The sequence below is a fragment of the Musa acuminata genome, chromosome BXJ3-1 (genome assembly GCF_036884655.1).
Source record: "Musa acuminata AAA Group cultivar baxijiao chromosome BXJ3-1, Cavendish_Baxijiao_AAA, whole genome shotgun sequence".
Classification (NCBI taxonomy): Eukaryota; Viridiplantae; Streptophyta; class Magnoliopsida; order Zingiberales; family Musaceae; genus Musa; species Musa acuminata.
The window spans coordinates 44,279,325-44,303,122 of NC_088349.1; the positions used below are offsets into that span (position 1 = coordinate 44,279,325).

Consider the following 23,798-nt stretch of genomic DNA (forward strand, 5'->3'; position numbering starts at 1 on the left):
CCTAGCTGATGGGCCTTTGGTTCCCTTCTATTTATAGAGGTCCCCTGTCAACTTAACCCGACCGTATACCGGGCATGTCCAAGTCTCGCTTTAATCGGAATCTCCCGGATAAGCTCTTTCTCTCTCAATCCAAATGACCTTAGTCAAGGATTTGTTTGAACAAGCAGTGCTACAGTACTCGGCACACTTGAGTGTACCGCTCGGTACACCTGGGTGTACCGCTCGGTATACCGTATCGTACCGGTACAGAGCCCAGGTCGAAATACCGGTACGGTACGGTATTACGAACCTTGTAATGAGGTATCATCAACCATCCAGTATTTCGTGAGTGAATCAATCATTGAACTCATTCTTCAATGAGATCCAACATTGTAGCCCTAGTGTCCCTACACGAGCAGCTATGAGACTAGCCGCCTCCATCATATGGATAGATATACAGTACACCAGTCTATCCGGTTATCTTGATATCCCTCTCGAGTAACCTATGATTAGGATTATTTAGGATCTGTGTTGAAAGGTGAATCGGTCTCATTATCGTAATCTTATCACAATCCGATTCCCATTGCATAGATCCATGGACATCATTATATATTTATACATGTAATAAGCAATATAAAGTGATAAAATTCTAAATAATATAATAACAAAAAAATTGTGTATCATATCACACGTGCTATCACTCATATGATTGGCTTGCAGGGCACTTATGATTAGCAAGTTTGTGCTGCCAGGACCATCGTAGCGGCGCTCGACTTGGTTACCAAGACTATCTTGACTGCCAAGATTAGTTTGTCGTCAACTCTTTGATGAGAAAACTATTGATCGTCTGAACATTTCAGATGCCAAAATTGTATGCTGTCTTAACTTGAAATCGATGAAAAATGTAACTTGGTTACGAAAAATTGAGTTTATACAACATGAGATAAAAAAAAATGGTCGTCACCCTAGGGAGCCTAGCTCTGATACCACTTTTGGAAAATGATGCATCACATGCGTAGCGAAAACAAAAACAAAAAATTGTTCCCAAACAAAATAGCATTGGATCGTCGGGAGATGACCGGAAGGTAAAAAATTAAAACCTCATTAAGAATGGGTGAGACATTCTCACATAAGGGAACTCGTATATCCCCTGACGCGCAGATCTTGGCTCGCTGGTTGAAGGAGCTCTCGCGAACTCTCTAGCGGAAGTTCACACAGTGGATAGTGACGGCGGCTCTCCTCCTCCTCGTGACGATGCGCCATCACACAGTAGGGCATCAGCAGTAGTGAGCAAGGAAGGGGCGTTCCCTCTTGCCTATGACTCTTGGAGAACCACTCCCATTTATAGAGAACCCCTTCTAGGTAACCTTAATAGATCCTCATGTAAAGGCTTAATAGGTATTGGATCCTCATCCAATAACTACTCTAAGCTCCATGCTCCATTAGGTTTCACCCAATAGATCCATTAAAAGGTTAAAGGAGGCTTATTTGATATCCCATATCTAATCCCCTATTTATCACATCATCCACCTATGTGTGTGACCCTCTAAGCCCAATACCGAGCTAATCATGTGTTACACCCATCAGAACCCCTTTTGACTCAGAACTCCTTCTGACTCAGAACTCCTTCTGACTCAGAACTCTTTCTGACTCAATGAATTATTATCCCTGTAATAATTCACTCAACTCATTGACTATAGGCGTACTATGCCACTACGTCATAGTCCCTAGACGGTACAAGGGGATCTAATCTATTGGACCTATCTACCCTCAGTTATCATATATCTATAGTCCCTTATCCATCTAATATCTCAGAGATCGTATATTGGGCATGGTGTTGTTAGGCCTATATGGAATCCATCCGAGTCTCACTATTATCGGATTCTCCCAAAGAACTCCTCTCTCAATTCAATCGACCCTAGCTAGGGATTTGCCTAAGTGAGAACACACGAGATATTCCTCTCATGATACTAAGAGTGGATGATTCTTTATTGACATACAATTGCATTCATAAGGTTGGTTGTCATTTCTAATGATCAGTTGTACTAGATTTAAAACTTCGAGATCTATAAGTCCGGTATCAAAAAATGAAGTACTAAAATAAGACATTTTTTGTGTCTCAAGTCTAAGGATCAGATGCACAACTAGAACTACAGAATCACTATTTAACGATAAGGTATCAGTAACCATCCAACATTCCATAAGCGAATCATTCAATGAACTCATTCTCCAATAAGCATCTGCATTATATCTCTAGGGTCCTTACACAAGTAGCTATGAGACCAGTTGCCTCCATCATATGGACGGGTATTTAGTACATCGGTCTGTTCGATTATCTCGATGTCCTTCTCGAATAATCTATGACCAAGAATATTTAGGATTTGTGTTTAAAAAGAATTTGTCTTATTATCATAATCTTATTATGATCCAATTCTCGTTGCACAAATTTAAGGGCATCACAATATATATTCATTATGCAATACAGAGTGAGAAAATAACATTATTAACTAACAAAGATTGTGTAGCGGATCACAAGTGTCATCATACACGTGATTGGTTTGTAGGCCACCTATAACTAGTAATCTCTCTCTTGACTTAAAGCCAATCACCTATATGTTTAATCCCCATCAGACTCTGGTGACGCTAAAAAATAATTTGAGACAATAGCTTCATCAATGGATCTTTAATGTTATCTTCGGATAAAACTCTTTCTACTACTACATTGTCATGGGCTACGATCTCTCCGATAAATGGAACCTCTTCAGAACGTGCTTGATTCCAATTTTACCTAGATGAACACCTGAGGTTTTTACATCTACCACTAGGCAAAACTAGCTAAGTCCATGACACAATGATCAAATCGACCATTGGGATATGTTGTAGCTTGTTAAAACCTCCTTTCTTTCTCTCTTTCACTCAGTCTCACTCAGTCTTGTGAATTTATTGGTTGATTGATTGTTTTTCTTATATTTAATGTGATCAAAGTCTAATTAGTGATAATCAATGTTATTTTCTTGTAAATCCAATTAGGGGTCATTTGGTATAATTTGGGGCTCTTTATATCTTGTTCTTAGTTATTTTATTATGAATTTATTGATTGATTAAGTGTTTTTTATTTTATTTAATAAGATTTTACTCTGATTAGAGCTAATTAGTGTCATTTTCTTACTTTTAGATCCAAACCCAATTAAAAATCGTTAGATATAATATAGGGCTAATCACAGCTTAGCTACACTTTATTCTTTGATGGATCTGAAGAGATAAATTCAATTTTTTCATCCTTATAACCTAGAATTTCTAGTCATTTGTGACTATATTGAATGGACTTTTGTCATCCCCAGTTATTTTATCAGCTTGTTTTAACTTTTAATGTCATGGTTTATTGGAAATGCCAATTTGTACTTGCAATGATGAAAATCAAGTATCAAGTCCCAATTTATTCTAATACATCAATGTGTCCATTCATAGGTAGTTCGATTAGCCTCATTTCAGGATGCTCCTTCTATACCACCATTCATAACATTGCCCAAGCAGCACAAAGTAGATGGGGAAGATACAGTGTTGCCAAAAGAGATGGAAGAAAAAAAAGTGAATGAAGTTGCTGTCGCTGGAGGAGGTGTATCTGTAGCAGCTACTCGTTTTCCTCCAGAACAGAAACGCCCCATAGGGCCTCTTGTTGTGGTTGGAGTTAGAGATGGGGTTCTTTGGCTTATTGACAGGTGAGATCACATTCTTGTTGATTGAAACCTTAAATCTGTTGACACATTTATTTCACATATTGGATCTGACCAGAAACTTGCATTGTTAGTTTGTCTAGACAATACATATAATAGATTACTTCAAAGTTCAATATTTTTATTGAACTCGCAATTTCTTGTTGTATTGATGGTTGAAATATTTGGTCAGCTGAAATCATGAGGATCATAATGCTGATGAGAATTACAATGTGCCATGAACTTCATCATGCTTCTATTCATATGTTTACACGTCACTTTCAGAGATTAATTAATAAACACCAAATGTTGCTGGTCAAGTTTACAACTTTAGTTATTGCACCTTGACAGCCCTTTGATCCTAAGCTCCTTTTACGAGAACGACATGTAGGAAGGCTATAATCTCTCAAATAGATCTAAATGCTGTTGTAGTTTGAATATATCAAAATCTGTTTTAAATCTTTTGATCATTGTTAAAGAATCATTAGTTTTCTTGAGCCTTCAATTGTGTCTTGTGCACGCTCTAATATCCATGACATGATACTTCGTTTTGGGGGAAAAAATGCCATAGGCTGGATAAACAAGTAAGTTTCAACCATGCATCCAAATTTTAGAAAATAACTTAATGCCATTCAGTTTCACAATATGAAGAAAAAATACGAAAGCTTCTTTTTGGAACTCTTACTGTATTGCCACAAAACTATTTGGACATTGAACACTTCCAAAGTTATGATCAATTCATAAAAATATATAAACATGAAAGTGCTATAAGAAAACTCATAGCGCATCACATAATTGGTTGAATATTATTGCTCCTACTAGGCAAGCATTTTAGAGCATCAAGTAATACCAAAACAAAGATTTCTAACCTAATAGAACATCTATGATCTAACATATCTGTAATGGCTCTAAAACTTGATTATTCAAAATAGGTTTACTTGGCAGCTTGAAACTTCAAAATTGTCAAGGCTAGCAAACTTTTTAAGGTAGACGTGATTAATACTTTTAATTATAATTGTGTCTAAAAATGTTTTAATGTCATTCAAACTAAATGTGATTTAATTTGATTGAATATCAGAATATCAGAATTATAATTTCATTGAACATCTTTTGCCAATTTTTGGCCCTAAAGATTACAGTCTGATGGTGGACCATGACATGACTGCTCCTAAAATTGAAAATATTTATAATCTGATTTGCCACTAAAAGGCACCATGCACGTCATAAGAAATTAACTGCATATGATATTATCACACATTTTTGGCCACTAATTTATATGATTTTCAAATGAGAGCTAAATTCTTCTCCATGTGTATAAAAAACGAGATTCTGAACTACAAATAAGACCATTATTTTGTGCTCCACAAATTCAGTGATGATCATATTTTGCTTTCTTAAAATACATGGGTTGTAGAGTTGAAAAATCATTAGATAGCAGCCTCAAAGGTTATGTTATAACAAAGAAATTGTGAAGCAAAATCATTAATCATTATATTACTTGCAAATCTATATTATGTGTCCTAGTAGTTTTAGTGCTCTTTATTAGAGGATAAGAACATTGTTTTTAGATGATATTTTTAACAAGGTTTTCTATTTTGAATATTGGATATGGAGGCAAGCAGTGGACGGAGAATGGAGGAACAGCAGTAAGTGGTGGTGGTTAGGCGACACGGAGAGATTTAGAGAAGGCTCATGTTTCACATGCCTTAGAGGGCATCAAGCCTCAGCATTAATAGAAGTTTTATTATAGAACTGTTTTTCTTTAGACCAGACTAGATCACCCGAAATGTGGTAGTCCTACAGGTTCATGGACCAGTCCTGCGAAATTAATATCCTTGATTTTTATCAAATAGTTGTATGAAAATTGGTTAATGATCAAATGGCTTTCTTCAATTTTGAGGTTTGCCTGGTTATTCGTTTGTTTAAATAGCAAATTGTTCTGGAGATTCTGAAAGCAATGAGAGAGCTCTCATATCAGCAGGGCTTTAGGTTTTCTCTCATGTTTTTCATTTTCTGTTTTGTTCACTACTCATGGATATACATCGGATGATCCATAGTAATTATACAGGTATTATATATTCAATAGCATGCTTTGGTGGTAGACTATGGAAGAAAAAATTTCTCATGAAAATATGTTGTAGCAACTACATTGCAAAATGTTTGTTAGAAATAGATTTACTCTTGTTTCTTATTTTATTACATATGCATAATGGAAGGGGGAGCACTGATTTTTATTAATCGACTTCATAATTGATTATGATTAGTAAAATTCCTTGTACCTCCTGTTTCACTTGATTGCCTTTTTCAATCCCAGGTCATCCATATGTTTGCTCGCTTATGTACATCTATTTGCTTATCAAATTTCATCTACCAAGCAAAGAAACTATTAAGATCATAATTTTTGTGTCATCCAGTTTGTGTTTAGTAATTTTCTCCTGATGGCTGTGGTGATCTATTATCAGGTATATGTGTGCACATGCCTTGTCTCTCAGCCATCCAGGTATTCGTTGCCGGTGTCTTGCTGCATATGGAGATGCAGTGAGTGCAGTGAAATGGTAAACCATTGTGATATGTATTCATATTTTATATTTAGCTTCTTTGATAGAAGACTTGTGAGCATTTCCTCACCGCTGCAGGGCAACCAGGCTTAGTCGTGAGCATCATGATGATTTGGCTCAGTTCATGCTTGGGATGGGATATGCGACAGAAGCTCTTCATCTGCCTGGAATATCCAAGAGGTTCGTATAGAAGGCTATTTAAAGTATTTATTATCATCATCAGTGGCATGCCGTTTTTATATGTCTTACTGCTTGTTTTGTGTTTGAGCATAAAATAGTCTACTCCTGATTGTGAAATTTGATACTGGTTTAGATTCAAGGGAGAAATTAAGGTCAAATTTACCCTGATTTCCTTCAGGTTAGAGTTTGAATTGGCCATGCAGAGCAATGACTTAAAGAGAGCCTTGCAGTGCTTGTTGACGATGAGCAATAGCAGGGATGTTGGTCAAGAAACTACTGCTGCAGATATCACTGAGATTCTCAGTCTCACTGCTGTTAAGCAGGAAAATCTTGTGGATGCTGTCCAGGGTATAGCAAAGTTTGCTAAGGAATTTTTGGACCTTATTGATGCTGCAGATGCCACAGGACAAGCTGATATTGCTCGTGAAGCTCTGAAAAGGCTGGCTTCTGCTGGATCTGTGAAGGGTGCTTTGCAAGGTCAAGTTTTGAGAGGGCTTGCACTACGGCTTGCAAATCATGGAGAGCTGACCAGACTTTCAGTACGTAAACAATCTTTTCTTCGATCACAATAAAAGTAATATCTTTTCGTTGATGGCATAGGCATATATATATAAGCAATAAACATAATCACACTTCAAATAATATATACTTTGTGGTTCATGATTCTACCAAAATTTTGGCTTTACTTATGCAGATATATTATTTTTTAATTTCATCAGGATCATATCAAACTTGTGGCAATTGTTTTGCTGGTTATTAGGCTATTACATTCAATTAGATGCTCCTGGCCTCTAACAAGTACTGTATCGAAAGACATATTGTACAATACACTTGGATTTAAAGTACTTTGAGAAGAATTCAATGGCGAACATTAGATATAAACCCTTAATCTTCAGCATCTTAATTACATTTAGCTGCGCACATGTAACACTAGAGTTTGCATCAATCAACATATATTGCTTTTATCCTTTCTCTATTTCTTACTTTCTTGGTTGTTACCTCTAGAGCATTTTAAAGGGATGGGAAGTCGTTGTCATGCAAATAATTCCTCCATCTAATACTTAGCTATACTCACTTATCTCAACATTGATTATGTATTTCTAACTTTTAAGTTTATTAGTCCATACAATTGCTAATAATTACTTCATTGGAATTCTAAAAGGGCCCTCAATATTTTTATATGATATAATTTATTTATTATCTCATATTGAATTTCAATGCTAGGTACCAAATATCCATTAAATATAATACACTGACAACTTCTTTGTCAAACTCAATAGACGAGTTTTTATAAAAAAATTTTGGGTTTAAATCAAGGTTCACAATACCATACCGTATCGGTATTTCGACCTGGGCTCGGTACCGGTATGGTACGGTATACCGAGCGATACACCTGGGTGTACCGAGCGGTACACCTGGGTGTATCGAGTACTGTAGCACTGCTATAGTGCTACAGTATACTGCTACAGTGCACTCAGACCGGTAACAGTCGGTCCGCGTACCGACAACCTGTCGGACCGGTATGTACCACCCGTACCGGGCGGTATAGCTCGGTACGGCAGACCCTGGTTTAAATAGTATCTTGCTATAATGGATGATGAAGCTAATATTCCCATCTCTTATTTGTAATTACAAAGATATCCTTATAATTCTCATTCTTACTAAAGTTTTTATATTTTCTCTTTAACTCTCACCATAGCCTCATATATATATATATATATATATATATATATATATATATATATATATATATATACCATTGTCGTATTTTTTTGTTATTTGTAACCTCAAGAACTCTAACAAAAGAACCCATTACTTTTAGTATATAAACCATATTATTGCAAAAGGCTGACATCAAAATGATATCATTTGTTCTCTTGCCATTAGCATCTTGACCATTTACATGTCACCCACTTTTTTGAGGTAAACGTGTTTATAAGATTATGATTTTGAGAAATATAGTGACAAAGCGAGTGACACTATATTTCACCAATTTGCTTATAAATTCTTCAATCATGTTTAATGCTAAAATGTGATTGTATATACAGCCAACAATAAAAATCACTCTCTAAACTCACAACATTTAGAATCTTTTTAATATCCTCTAACATAACATAAGATCAATATAATATGTTGCATTATGAATTTTAATATAAATGTCACCTTTTTTTCTTGGAGTAATATACCTAAAAAAGAGGAAAATAAAAATGATAAGTGTCTAAGTATATAAATAACATAATTAAAAATTTAAAACATTCAAAGCAAAAGTGATGTCAACTAAGACATACTTGCTTTTGTTGTTTAATATAAATTAAACAATATTGTATATTCTAATTTTTGCTACAAACTTGTCAAGTAACATAGTTCATGATGAACAATTTAATAAAAAATTCATTATACTCCTTTGTCTCCTTTCGATTCATGCATTTGATATAATAACTATGTTTTGCCTATATGTCCTTATGACCCTTCAAATAATAATTTTTATAATCTAACTCCTTTCTTAGTAATAGGACTCTCAACTCACAATAACTTGGGGGCTTTAATTTAGAACTATATCTTTCAATAGTTTCACTCATATGTTTAAAAATGTCTAAACTTGCAACATTAAAGAAAATAGTTGTTTGATAAAAGAAATAAGTAATGTATTAAATTTTATTTTCATTGCTTCTTTGTTTTTGATATAATTTACATTTATTTATCTTAATTTTGTTCCCTTTTGGTCTTATATAGCTTTGTCTGATTCTTGAAACATGTACAAGCTTGTTCTTTTGTGTAATTATAGACTTTGTAGCAAGGTATACAGTTTCGAATGATACCACCTAGTATAGGCGGTACGTACCGGTCCAATAGCATACCGGTACGCGGACTGTCCTGTACTGGGCGGAACGCTTAAAAGCGCCTCGTATCGGATGATATGGGGTTATATCAGGCAATAACGGTCGAAATTTCGACCTTTACCGCCCGGCATAGCTCTGTAACGACCGAAATCGACCTTTACTGCTCGGTAACAGTGCTCCAACAATTAAATTGACCATTGGAGCCCTTTCTCATAGGTTTTTAAACCCTTCTTCTCCCCTATTTTACTCCATTTCATTCTCAGACTCTCTTAAACTATCTCAAACTCTTTTTTTCTCATATTTGCACGGAATGGGAAGGGGAAGGCAGTGGATGAATTTAAGCAGATGCAACAGAGCCTACATGATGTAGACATAGAAAAAAGCTCATTATATTCATAGCCGTCGTATTATGGAGAATCATACGGGCAACAGCAGTACGGTGATAGTTGGTCATCCTTCTTTGAGCAACAGTATGGTATAGAGCAGCAGATCAGTAGCTAAAGTAGAAGCTTTAGCATTCACCAATATATGCCTCAGGAGCTGCCTCGGACAAATATGATTCATGACGATCAGCCTACGATCATCACCACGTTGATGCATCAATAGCATACGATGTATTAATACACTATGTCGTAAAATCAATTTCATTATTAGATCCAACAAACATCTCATATTGATATGCAGATGTATAGGATCGAGGTCCCCGATCCACCACTCGTGGAGGCTCATCGTTCGTTTCGATGGTAGAATCAACAATCAGGTAATCTACATATGTGATAATTTAGTTCATTTGAATTTTAGAGTTTATATTTTAATAAAATAGTCTAACAATTCAAATAATTTTTCTATTGATATTTCAATATTTACACAAGGACAATCCGTAACGGACTAAAATATGAACCTTGTACAAAACTATTCCTCAAAGCCCGAAAAGATATGTGATACTATTCTTACCTAATTTACATTAATTTTGCTAAACTTATATTATTACTATATTTATTTCTAACTTAAAAACCCTATCCTAACTTTTTTTATTTCTAGGTATTTTTGAAAGATTTTACACCTAAATTAGGTATACCGCTCGGTATGCCCTGGCGTACTGCTCGGTACATAGGACCGTATCATACCGTACCGAGCCAAGCTCGAAACACCAGCATGGTACGGTATTTCAATCCTTGCTTTGTAGCAACCAAGGTTTGAAATATCGTACCGTACCGGTGTTTCGACATTCGCTCGGTACGGTACTATGCAGTATACCGGTCGGTATATATATATATATATATATATATATATATATATATATATATATATATATATATATATATATATATATATATATATATATATATATATATATATATATATATATATATATATATATATATATATATATATATATATATATATATATATATATATATATATATATATATATATATATATATATATATACCGTCTGGTAACGGACGGTCCATGTACCGGTCAGCTGACGGACCATTAAGTATCGCCCGGTATGGACGGTATTATTCAAAACTGCATACCTTGGTAGCAACAACAACTTTCTTTTCTCTATTAGATACTCTTCCTTTGCTACTATTGATTATTTTCTATGTCATCTTTCCATTTAGCATCCAACAATAACAAAATCATAAGTCTCAACTATTTGGGATTGACTATATGGATTTTTTGTCGTCAATGAGATATATATAAAAAGTCCTTGCTATTTGGGATCGGCTATATAGACTTTCTTTTCTCCTTTATCAGATACTCTTCTCTTGCTGCTATTGATATTTTTTATATCATCTTTCCATTTAGCTTACAACAATAACAAAATCATAAGTCCCAATTATTTGGGATTGGCTATATGGATTTTTTGTCGTTATTAAGATATATAAAATATCCTATATTTAGTTAAGTTTAGAGTATTTAAATCTTTATTTATAGTTTTTATTTGTCTTTTTAGGCCTTCCTCCATCTCTTCCCGTACCACTAACATTAATCATTTCACATCTTCTAACTACCACATTCATTGGTCTCTTAAGTACATATCCATACCATCTTAACGATTCTCTCTCATCTTATCTTCTATCAAAATGATACCTAGTTATTCATGAATAAACAATAAAAATATTCAATCATCATGCTTTGGTAAATAATGCTTCTCATTCAGTCTTCCCATTCAGCATCATCTTTAAAATTTTGAGTGCATCATGCTTTAGTAAATAATGAGAAGATTCAATCTTTTTTTCTTTAGATCACTTGTAATTCTTGTTTTACATTAGGTAGACCTTTTGCATGTTGATTTAACTTTCTTTCCCAAATTGATGTTGTTTTATGTGAAAAATATCACCTTTAGTAGTTTTCTTATTAAAAATAAGACATTAGGATTTTTAGGTTTCTTTAGATGATTATAAGGATTTTAATTTTGAATAATACCACTCGTACCAGGTGGTATGTACTAGTCCGCCAACAGACCGGTACATGGACCACTCGCTACCAAGTGGTATAGTCAATTGGAGTTGTTTTTGCCCCGTTATCACCCGAAATTGGTCGGTGACGATTGATTTCAACCGTCACCGCCCATTACCGAGTGGTATTAGCCGAGGGAGAAGAAGAGGGAGAAAAAAAAGGGAGAACTTGGAGATCTGGCGTCGCTCTCCCTCGACGATCCTGGTCTGTCGCCGCCCTCCCTCGCTGGATGTCGCAGATGAAATTTCGCCTCCTTGTTTGAGGTGACGAGGCCTTGACGTCGTCGTTGACTTCTCCTCATCCACGCGGGAAGAAGAAGCCTCGACGATGTCACGGGGAGAAGAAACCGAGCGTCGTTGAGTCAACATTTCTTCTCCCCACACAGGTAGAAGAAACGAGGTGACGTTGCCTCGTCGCCCTTTTTTGCACTGGGAGAAGGAAACCGAGCATTTCTTCGCCCCACGTGGGCAGAAAAACAAAACGATGTTTATATATATATATATATATATATATATATATATATATATATATATATATATATATATATCTTAAGCGGTACACTAGAACATATCGCTCGATATACTTGTACCATACCATACCGAGCTGAGCTCGATACTCCGTTACGATACGAAATTGCAAACCTTGGATGATTGTATATCAATCCTGGATTCTTTCTTAGGTTTCATATTGATTATTCTTCTGAGTCACTCTCGACATTTGCCATTGATCCTAGAGTATAGAAAGGATTGAAATCGAAGGCAAAATTGTAGGAAATTCAATCATCTTGACAGAAAATTCAAATAACTAACAATGAATATCATTTTATAGTAACCAATTAAGGTGTTGTTTTAGATCAAAATACCAATTAAGGTATTTTAGTTCAAACAATATATTGATCTAATAGGGTGTTGTTTTAGATCAAAATACCAACTGATTTATATCAAAAACATGTTGGTCTAACATTAAGAGGGTGTTGTTTTAGATAAAAATACCAACATGGTGTTTTAGTATGGCCATTTTAGTGGGATATTATGTTGTTTATCACATGATCCTAATCAGCATGTTATAGATCAAAAGATTCAAAATAAAATAAGACATTAAAGGGAGGATCAAATATGAAGGGAGCCTCTTATCCAGGGAGCATGAGTGTTACCTACATACATCATTGAAGAAAGAGAAGGAGAAGATAGAGAAGCGGTGGAGGACAACATATATCCGAGCAAAAGAAATAGGCGAAGGAGAGCATCTCCAACCGGGAGCATATAGTTAGCGGGTGGCGAAAACTGCTTCAATGGATGGTGGAGCCTATTTTCCAATAAGTAGTCGGTGGAGGAAGCAAGAGAGATTGCAACCATGATGAAGAGCGCCAATGATTGTACGAGAGGTTTCAATCACAAACGAAGTTTTGGCTGACACCAATGCCTCTATTCCAATAAAAAGTTTTAGTCGAGTAGAGATCACAGAAGACCATGGTTGTCAGGGAAGTTTTGATTGGAGGCTCCCAATCATAGAAGCTTGTTTCCATGGGGGGAGGAGAGATATTTTGGTTGGATAAATTAATTCAGCCAAATCATCTAGTTCGAACCCGAAGCAAACCCATAAGTTTTAACTGAGCTGCCCAACCCATGGGCTGAATCCACAAGGTTTTACTCAGATGCCTGCTTGAGCTGCTCAAGCCTCTTCTTTTTTTTATATATGTTGGTTGCAAATCGAATAAGGAAATAAATTCAAAATGGATGATTCTATATTGAATTTTATTCTCCTCTAGCAGTACAAGTGTTGTGTGTATATGCATATGAAGTATATGTGTATTGTTAACAATGATTGATTTTCACAAGAAAATCTCTTGGTCAAATTATATTCCTAGAATAGGGATGTAATAAGTACAAAGGTATATCTTAAATTAAGGTATTAGAATGTTTTATGAACTATTTTACTTGAGGCACAACGACATAAGAGACAATATATAAGGTTCTTGGTTTTTTACGAGGATTTTTTGGCGAACAAGAAATTTGATGCAATATAATATATGACTATTTGAAGTATCTGATACTTCTGCAAATCATAGTTTATAGAGTGATCGAGGAGTTGTGCATCTCTTATGGACTTGTAAATTAAATGGATATTGTTCAGCATATAAAAACCTATGAGGATTACCCTCTTTCCAATGTACAACACAAACCAAACCCCTGTTCTGATATCCTAACATTTAGTACAACATGATAAGAAAGCAGCATATCAAAGATGATCCTCTTGGTGAAGGTATTGCAATGAACCATGGTCTCACAAATAAAGGGTACATTTTGCGTTCATTGTTTTGATATTACCCTTTGAGAAGTCTGTGTTAGGTAAACTTGGTTGCATATGATTTGCTCCATATTACTGATGATAATCAGTAATTTTCTCCAGTTTCCTCCTAGATATGTCATTAACCAACTTTTGATGAATTATCTTTTCTGGCTTGATAGATTATTGGACATGAAAGAACTGACAGAAGTCATTAGGAAATTATATTCAGTTGTTGTATAAAAGGAAAGTTTAATAAGACCACTGTAACGAAATACATGTTTATGAATCAAAACCCTCAGAAGTTGGGAAAATTTTGTGTCCCAAAATTAGCATATGTAGAATGAGGACATTAAGTTGGATAGGTGCATTTACCAAGACAAATTAAGGAAGAATTGTTTGCAATCCTGAAAAATGATGAGAAAGGCAAATAAGTTTAAAGCTTATGACATGAAAGGGATCCATGTGACTGACTGCAACTAATTATCAACTATGGTTTTCTATTTGAAATTTGCTTGAGAATTTTACTGATTTACTTTTACGTCGAATTATATAGTAATGCAATCTATCTTGTTGTTGTCTTTTGTGAGCTTCATGCAACATGCCACATGATCAACATTTTAGTGACCATCAGGTGAACGAACACATGACAATTTAATTGTGCAAAAGGCCATATGATCAACAGTTAAGTGAATCTAAGGTGCAAATCACCAGGCAATTTAGATAAAAGAAATTAATGGTAGATTTACTTGGAACTCCATTAGTGGTTTTTTCAGTCGATTTACTGAAACGCGAAATGTTCCTCTTCTGAACCTTTCAGGGGTTGATAACTAATCTGATCGTGGCCGGTCATGGCCAAGAAGCTGCATTTTCTGCAGCAGTTTTGGGAGATAATGCCCTAATGGAGAAAGCGTGGCTGGACACTGGGATGCTTGCAGAGGCTGTCCTCCATGCTCATGTAAGTGTGTGTCTTGTGCTTTTTCAATTACATGTGTAACTCTCAGTCATGTCAACATGTAATGAATTTTCCAATATCAAATATTGTTGGGTCTACGGAAGTTGGGTTGGCAACTGAAAATTGCATGTCTTTCTGTGCTGACCTTTTTCCCTTTCCATCTGGATGAGAAAAGAAAATGGAGCAGAAGATTATCATTGTTTTGGTATCCAAATGCTAGTTCAGCCTGATAACTGTAAATCTTCTTGCATAGCTCGCTTGTGTTAGCTAACTAAGATTTGACCTGCACGTAGATGAACACAGATTTCCAAGAAAAAGGAAATGCAGGTGGTTTCATTGTTTAGGGAACGTGAATTCCTTCCCGGTGATGTTCGAACTTGTTTGCATGTTTCCTTGTGTATTTTTATTTCTTAATATACTTTGTCAGTTGTTCCATGATAACATATCTTAAATTTTTGGTTCTCTTAGGCCCATGGTCGGCCGACAATGAGGAACTTGGTCCAGGCCTGGAACAAGATGCTACAGAAGGAACTCGATCACACGCCCGTTGTTAAAACTGATGCTGCTGCTGCATTTTTGGCCTCACTCGAGGAACCAAAGTTTACGAGCCTAGCAGAAGTCGGAAAGAAGCCTCCCATAGAAATACTTCCTCCTGGGATGGCATCTCTTTCGGCTCCTCCCATTACGATTGGTAAAAAGCCGGCTGCTACTGCCACTACTTCTGCCACCGCTTTGCAGGGTCCCTCCGCAGCAGCACAGACTCCTCCACCTGCTCCAATCCAGAGCGACCCTACTACCACGCCCGACACGTCAAACTCTCAAACAGAGAAGCCGCTTATGTTGGAAGCGCCTCCACCAGTTGATCGATCGGATGATAAACCGCTAGCATTGGAAGCACCTCCACCAGTTGATCAATTGGATGGCACCCGAGATAAACAGCTAGCATTGGAAGCACCTCCACCGGTTGATAAATCAGATGGCACCCCTCCGATTGCAGAGCAAGTTGATGAATCAGATGGCACCCCTCCGATTGCAGAGCAAGTTGATGAATCAGACGGCACCCCTCCGGTCGGAGAGTCGGTGAATAGCCCAATTGGTTCCCCAGAAATTACCGAGTCACCTCCCCCAACAGCGGCGGTGTCACACACTACGAGCGCCCAGATCCCCCAAGTCGATGCAGATGGGACGGTGAGCTAGACGGAGAGATCGTTACTCCTTTATATAATAATTGTTTTTGAGATAAATAGGATTACAGAATCCAGGAAATGCACGCAGCCTCTAAGGTTAAGGTCCGTATCGCATCTTCGTTTTATTTATTTATTTATTACCTTATTTTTCACTGATGTTTTATTTAATCTTGCTGTGATGTTAATTATTATTAAATAAACATTATTAACCTCGAGTTTAGGCAACTTGGAGCAAAAGGCCTACATTTATTTATTGTTGAGTCTGATCACAAGTAATTTCTCTTCTCCCAACCGAGATTGTATGTTCCACTTCCCTTGGGATCTAAGAGATGATTTTAGTATTAATTGTCGATGAAAAAGGGACGCGTTTTAGATTTGAGGATGTTTTTTTCCTCGTCATCAAAGTTATTGATTCTCTTTTAAGGTGATTTTTGGTTTTTAATCAATCTTATATTTTTTTCTCTCCTCACATATTCAAATCGAGCAACCCATTTCTACTCTTCCACTTTGGTATGAAATTTTCTCTCCTTCTGTGCTAACTTTTGAACAAGATTTTTATGAAATTTGAAGAAGAGATTCATTTGTGTGCATGAAACTCATGCAAATAATTTTTTTTCCATTCTCTCTGTGCTCTTTTGTAATGTTATATTTTAATTCATCATTTATCGATATTTATGCTATCCAAAGCTCAATATCACTCTTTTACATTAGATAAAGTAATATATCTAAAAAATATATATAATTTTGTTATAAAACGTCTTTTTCCGTTGGAAAACACATTTTGTGCCTATTATTTTTATATAATAAATTAAATTTTTTGTTTCTATATAATTTTTATGTATTATTTTTGTTCAGATAACTGAATAATCACTGTAAAAAATAACTTGCAATCACTTGAAATGTCTAAATCTAAGTTTCTGCCCCTTCCTCATTACAAATCGAAATTCCAACTTTAGTATATTTTGAATTTTTATTTAATGGAAAATTCTAACAAGTGTATGAGTAGTCATTTGCCATATTTTTTAACAGTCATAGTATTTTTCTATAAGTGAACAAAAAAATATTATAATCACATTCAGAAACACTATAATTTACTTCCTATCACTTTAAATTGTCTCCTGCTACACCTGATATAACTTTTACGATTGAATGTTTGATTATATATATAATTTTTTTTATTTATTACTGATAATTAACTTTATCATATTCGCCTACATATAATAATGCCTAATTCTAAATTTGTGCTGACTCCAAATTCCAAATATATTTATATAAATCAAACTTACAAGTTTGCTTTATATATTTTGGACTTGTATGTAATGGAAAAATATAAACATGCATGAGTTATATTGTCTTTGTATGACAATAAAAACACTATAATATTTCTGCTTGGGCTATGTATGTAATGTTTATAATTGAATATTTGATTGTTTATGTTATAATATGTGCCCACTTCTAATTGCAAATCATGTCTATATCAACTAAAGTTCCAAGCTTCCTATATTTAGAGTTTGTATGCAATAGATAATTGAAACAAGTGTGTGAGTAGTTAATTATATTATATTTGAACATATCTATAGTTTTTTTTTTTTTTTTAAGTGAACAAAAAAATTTGTAACCACATTTAAGAAAACTATGATAGACTTATTATCACTTTAAATTTCTTTTCCTTCGTTGTGTTTGTGATATTTACCAAGGTTTGTCGTACCGAATCATACCGTCTGGTACGGGCGGTACGTACCGGTCCGACAAGCTACCGGTACGTGGACCATCCGCTACCGAGCGGTACGCCCAAAAAACCCTCGTATCAGACGATACGGTGTAATATCAGGCGGTACAATAGAAATTTCGATCATTACCGCCCGGCACCACTTGGTACCGCCCGGTACCACTCACTAATGGTCGAAATCGATAGTTACCGCACTATAGCAGTGCTATAGTGCTCCAACGGTCAATTTGATCGTTGGAGCCCTTTCTCTTCCTATTTAAACCATTCTTCTCTCCCCTATTTCATTATACTCTCCTAAACTCTCTCTTAAACTTTTTTTTTCTCTTCTAAACTCTGTAAAACAACGATTTGTGAATTCAATGGAGGTTAATTTGAGAAGATTAAGAGGAAAAACTTTCTTATCTATTTATTTTCTTTAATTAGAGAGTAATTAAGATATTTAAGATTATGATTAGTGTGTTTCATAGTAAATATTGAATAATATTTATGATAGTAAAATAAGTTTAATTAAGTTTTATTAAAGTTATTTAATACTGTGATTAGTCATTTTAATGATGATTGAAATTTGTTCGATTTTATATTAATTCAATGTCTTTAATACCTATTAGGGTATTTGTCATGTTTATAGTGGTGAAAGAGAAGTAATTAGTGAAAAATTAGCTATATTAATCATATAATTAGTGTAGATAAATGATGATTTTATCATAATTTGAATCATATTGGATTAAAATTACATATTAATGTTTCTTTTATGTGTTAAACATATATACGATGGTAAAATAAGTTTAATTATGTTTTATTAAAGTTATTTAATACTGTGATTAGTCATTTTAATGATGATTTAATCAAAATTTATTCGATTTTATGTCAATCCAATATCTTTAATACCTATTAGGATATTTACCATGTTTATAGTGTTGAAAGAGAAGTAACTAGTGAAAAATTAACTATGTTAATCATGTAATTAGTGTATCTAATGATTTTACTACTTCTTTTATGTATGTAACATATTTATGATGATAAAATATGATTAGTTATGTTTTAATAAAATTACTTAATGTTACGATTAGTGATTTATGATCGATATTTGATCAATTTAATATGTTTATACTTTATAGTTTATTTTATTTAAATTTGGTAGGATCGCACCAAAGGAACAGTCACATGATGATGCATGGGTTCATGCTCGAAAGCTAGATGGAAACCGTCATTATTGGCAATGTATTTATTGTGACTACATTAGCAAGGGTGGAGAAATAATTCGAGTAAAAATGCATTTGGCTTGTGGGTATCCTGATGTTGCAAAATGCAACAATGTTCCAACGGAGATCCGTAAATTATTTCAAAGCAAGCTTAAACAAGCAAAGGAAGATACATTAAAAAAGAAGGCAAGAGTTGAGGAAGAATATCATAGGGCTACATAGGAACTAGTTTATGATCAGTATGAGGGTTGCAGCAATGAAGTCGACTCGGATCTCACAGTTGAGATTCGTACATCATTGGAGCATCAGTATATGGTCGATGAAGCAATGAGGCATCGACGACCTGACTCACAATTGGAGCATGGCAGTGGTAGTGGAATCCAAACGTCAACCAGCATGAGGCAACCAATTGCTCCTTCTCAGTTAGGCCGAACTAGTAGCATGAGGTATGGTGGACTCCGTGGTTTTATGAGAGGTCTTGGCAGGAGATCCACACCAGATATTGTTGATATTGATCCGCAAGCCTATCCCCCACAAACAGCAAAACAGACGCAGATTGACGATGCATACACAAAAGAAAAAAAAAAAAGATATTAGGAAGGCAATCTCAAAATGGTTCAACTTTCATAGGATTCCAGCTAACACAGCCCAAGGTCCATATTATCATAGCATGATCTCTTCTATTCAAAAGTTTGGCACGGGGATCCAACCTCCAACACTGAAGGAGATTTATGGTGTGTACTTAGATGAGGAGGTGGTAGAACTATAGGATTGGATCAAATCCTTCAAGAGGCAATGATAGTTAGACAGGACCAATAAGAATGAGTATCAAATTTCTTGTTTATTGCAATAGAAGAGTGGTGTTTCATAAGTCCGTTAATGCTTCTGAAAAGATCCAAGATACAAACTACATTGAGAGCTTGATGGACACTATAGTAGAGGAGATTGGACCACAGTATGTTGTCCAAATAATAACCGACAATGGAGTGAATTTCAAAAATGTTGGTTTGCAATTGATGAAAAAAAGAAAAACTTTGTTTTGGACTCCATGTGCAGCTCATTGCATAGATCTAATGCTGAAGGATATTGGAGAGTTGGATGCGGTAAAGAAATGTGTAGCTCGAGCACAATCAATTATAAAGTTTATATATAATCATCATTGGATCCACGCATTAATGCTAAAGTATATAAACGGTGAGATACTTCGATATGGAATTACTCGGTTTGCTATCAATTTTATTGCATTAAAGTCATTACAGCAAAAAAGGCATGGCTTGAAGGCAATGGCTAGCTCACAAGAATGGTCTGGATCTAGATATTCGAAATTGAGCGATGGAAAGAAGATAGAAAAGGTCATTCTTTCCTCTAGATTTTGGGAGACTATAGTAGAAATCATAAAAAGTGTGGAACCACTTTATATTGTCCTCCAAGGTCGATATGGACAAGCGTCCACAAATGCCGTATCTTAAATATATACTGATTTCAGCAAGAGAGGAGGTTAGGAAAGTATTCAAAGATGATTTTAAGGTTGACCAATATGTACGAATCATTGATCGTCGGACCGAAGTTCATATGGATCAAGATATCCATAATGCAAGTAAATGCATATTCAAAATAATTTAATTTATTATTATTTAGATAATAAAAAATCATACTAATAAAATTATGTTTTGTAGTGTATTATCTAAACCCGGCAATTCAATATCGATATGCTCTCGGAATGCAAAATAATTTCCTAACGACACTACGAAATGTTATATATCGGCTCTTGCCAAACACTACCGAGGTAGCCGATGCTCTTATGGAGGGTCGATTATTTCGAGAAACAGTTGGTTCATTCTCCGACATTGTAGCGGTATCGTGTCGTTACACTATGGATCCTAGTGAGGAAAAGTTATGCATATTGATTATCAATTATATTTAATATTAATTATTTGTTATGCTAATAAAATCTTATTTATATCTTTTTGCAGGTGAGTGGTGGCTATAATTTGGAGGCAATGCACCACATTTAAGGAAGGTTGTCGTTCGTGTACTTTCACAGACAATAACATCTAGTGGTTGCGAACGTAATTGGTCAATGTTTGCATTGATTCATATGAAGGTCCGTAATAGACTCTCCTACAGATGGTTAGAGAAACTAGTATATGTCTATTATAACATGCGGCTAAAATTGCGATGTGCTGAGTTGGATAAGGAGCCAGAGGAATCAGATATTGATCCCATTGACCTCCAATTCTACAACGAAGATTCATTGGCATTGGGTTGAAGCAGTAGAGAACCAAGAGGATCCTCTACTTGATGAGGTGGGAGATCCTCAGCATCCTTCACGTTTTCTCGCCGAGGCAATAGAAGAAGAACAAGCACAACCCCAACAAGTGGAGAATCCCCCTCGATTACAATATGGTAGGAGTCAAACTGCTCGAGGAACTACCAACACCCAATGGTCACACTTGTCCGCCCAATGTGCAAAGGCAAAGGGGAAGGTAGTAGCATCAGTTGCATCATTGGAAAGAATCGAGTCGGGCGACGAGACACCTTCACAATCACATTCTCTTTCTCACTCGGTCCAGAGACATGATAGCAACACGGATAGTAGTGCCTCGATAGATGATGGTGGTGATGTCGGGCAGTCGTTGGTCTCGTCTACACAACTTGAGGGTGGTGAATGAACTGAGGAACAATATTTTACACATACTACTCAAGATTCAGATCATGAAACTCGATAAGGTACTAGTTAAATTTATGCGCGGAAGGCGAAGGGGAAAGGGAAGGCAGTGGATGAATATGAACAAATGCGACAGAACATACATGATATAGACATAGAAAGAGGCTCATCATATTCACAACCATCGTATTATGGATAATCATATGGGCAACAACAGTATAGTGATAGTTGGTTATCCTTCTCTGAGCAATAGCACGATACAGAACAGCACCAATATATGCCTCAAGAGCTACCTCGAACAAATATGATTCATGACGATCAATCTACGATCAGCACCACATTGATGCATTAATGGCATACGGTGTATTAATACACTATGTCATGGGATCAATTTCATGATTGGGTCCAACAAACGTATCATATTGATATGTATTGGATCGAGGACCCCGATCCATCACCCGTGGAGGCTCGTCGTTCATTTTGGTGGTAGAATCAACAATCAGGTATATCTAGATATGTGATTATTTAATTCATTTGAATTTTAGAGTTTATATTGTAACAAAATAGTCTAACAATTCAACTGATTTTTCTGTAGATATTTCAATCTATAACGGGCTGAAATACGAACCTCGAACAATACTACCTCAAAGCTCGAAAAAGATATGTGATACTATTCTTACCTAGTTTATATTGATTTTGCTAAACTTATACTATTACTATATTTATTCGTAACTTGAAAACCCTATCCTAACTTATTTTTTAATTTTCAGGTATTTTCGGAGGGTTAAATCGTAAAATTAGGTGTACCGCACAGTACACCTCGTGTACTGCTCGGTACACCGTACCGTACCATACCGACCCCGGGTCGAAATGTCGATACGGTACGGTACGGTGAATCTTAATATTTACGATTATATATTTGGTTGTTTATGCTATAATATAAAGAGAGCTTCATTTATTATTGATAATTAGCATGTTGTTTGTCAAATTCCTCTGCATGCAAAACATAAATTCAAGTTTGTGCCCATTCCTCATTTCAAGTTTCGTATATCTTGATTTTATATGGAATAGAATGAGTTTGAGAGTAGCCATTTATAATATTTTAGAACACAGTTACCATGTTTTTTTTTTTTTTTTGTAATTGAACAAGAAAGTCTGCAAGTAGTGAGTTACAATGTTTTGAATATTTTCCTTTACAAGTGAACAAAAATATTGTAACCATTTAAACTGTAACTAACTTTTTATCACCTTAAATCTCCTGGTTTTTCATTTATTATTGATAATTAGCATGTAGTTTGTCACATTCTCCTGCATGAAATGTTAAATCTAAGTTTGTCCACATATCAATTGATATTCCAAGTTTTGTATTTCTTGAGTTTACATATAATGCAAAAGATCAAAACAAGCTGGTGAGTTATTATATATTTTATTTAACAAAATAAAAATAATGTAACATGTTCAAAGATATTCTAACTCTAAATCATCTAAGGTCATGCATGTGATGTTTATGATTGAATGTTTGATTGTTTATGTTAAAATACGTAAAACTTTTTTTACCATTGATGATTAACATGTTTGTCATGTTCCTTACATGCAATGCCTAAATCTATGTTTAAGCTCAGTCCCCATTGTAAATTATGTTCATATCAATTGAAATTTTAAATTTCATATATGTTGAGTTTGTATGTAATGAAAAAGAAAAAAGAAACAAATAATGATGAAAATGTACATTGACGGAAGTATATTCTGACGGAATCATACGACACAAGTGCCAATGTGGAAGGGGGAGTGGGAAGTTCGACGGAAGTTTTGGCTGAAACAGATGCCGAAGAAAAAAAATATTTACTTCAAAACCAATTTACAAAAAGTCAAGGAAAACACACAATAAAATAAAAATAAGGTAAAAGGTAAAAATGGAGAAACGTTACTGTTATAGAGAAAATGATATGATAAACATCTCCACGTTATATGATTAACATATTGACATCAAATGATCAATATCTCGATATTAGTTAGATATCTAAGTATCGGG

The 23,798-nt window shown here is 35.1% G+C and overlaps 1 protein-coding gene across 2 annotated transcripts in view; it reads left to right on the forward strand.

Moving 5' to 3' along the window:
- LOC135581059 (uncharacterized) overlaps positions 1-16,625 on the forward strand; it is a 73,646-nt gene extending 57,021 nt beyond the window's left edge. For both annotated transcript variants that reach the window (XM_065135750.1, XM_065135751.1), the window contains 6 exons: positions 3,448-3,698; positions 6,155-6,247; positions 6,329-6,430; positions 6,609-6,969; positions 14,846-14,983; positions 15,449-16,625. In XM_065135750.1, coding sequence (XP_064991822.1) covers positions 3,448-3,698; positions 6,155-6,247; positions 6,329-6,430; positions 6,609-6,969; positions 14,846-14,983; positions 15,449-16,177 — 1,674 coding nt within the window. In that variant the 3' untranslated portion in view covers positions 16,178-16,625. The remainder of the gene's footprint in view (positions 1-3,447; positions 3,699-6,154; positions 6,248-6,328; positions 6,431-6,608; positions 6,970-14,845; positions 14,984-15,448) is intronic.
- Positions 16,626-23,798: the final 7,173 nt, after the last annotated feature.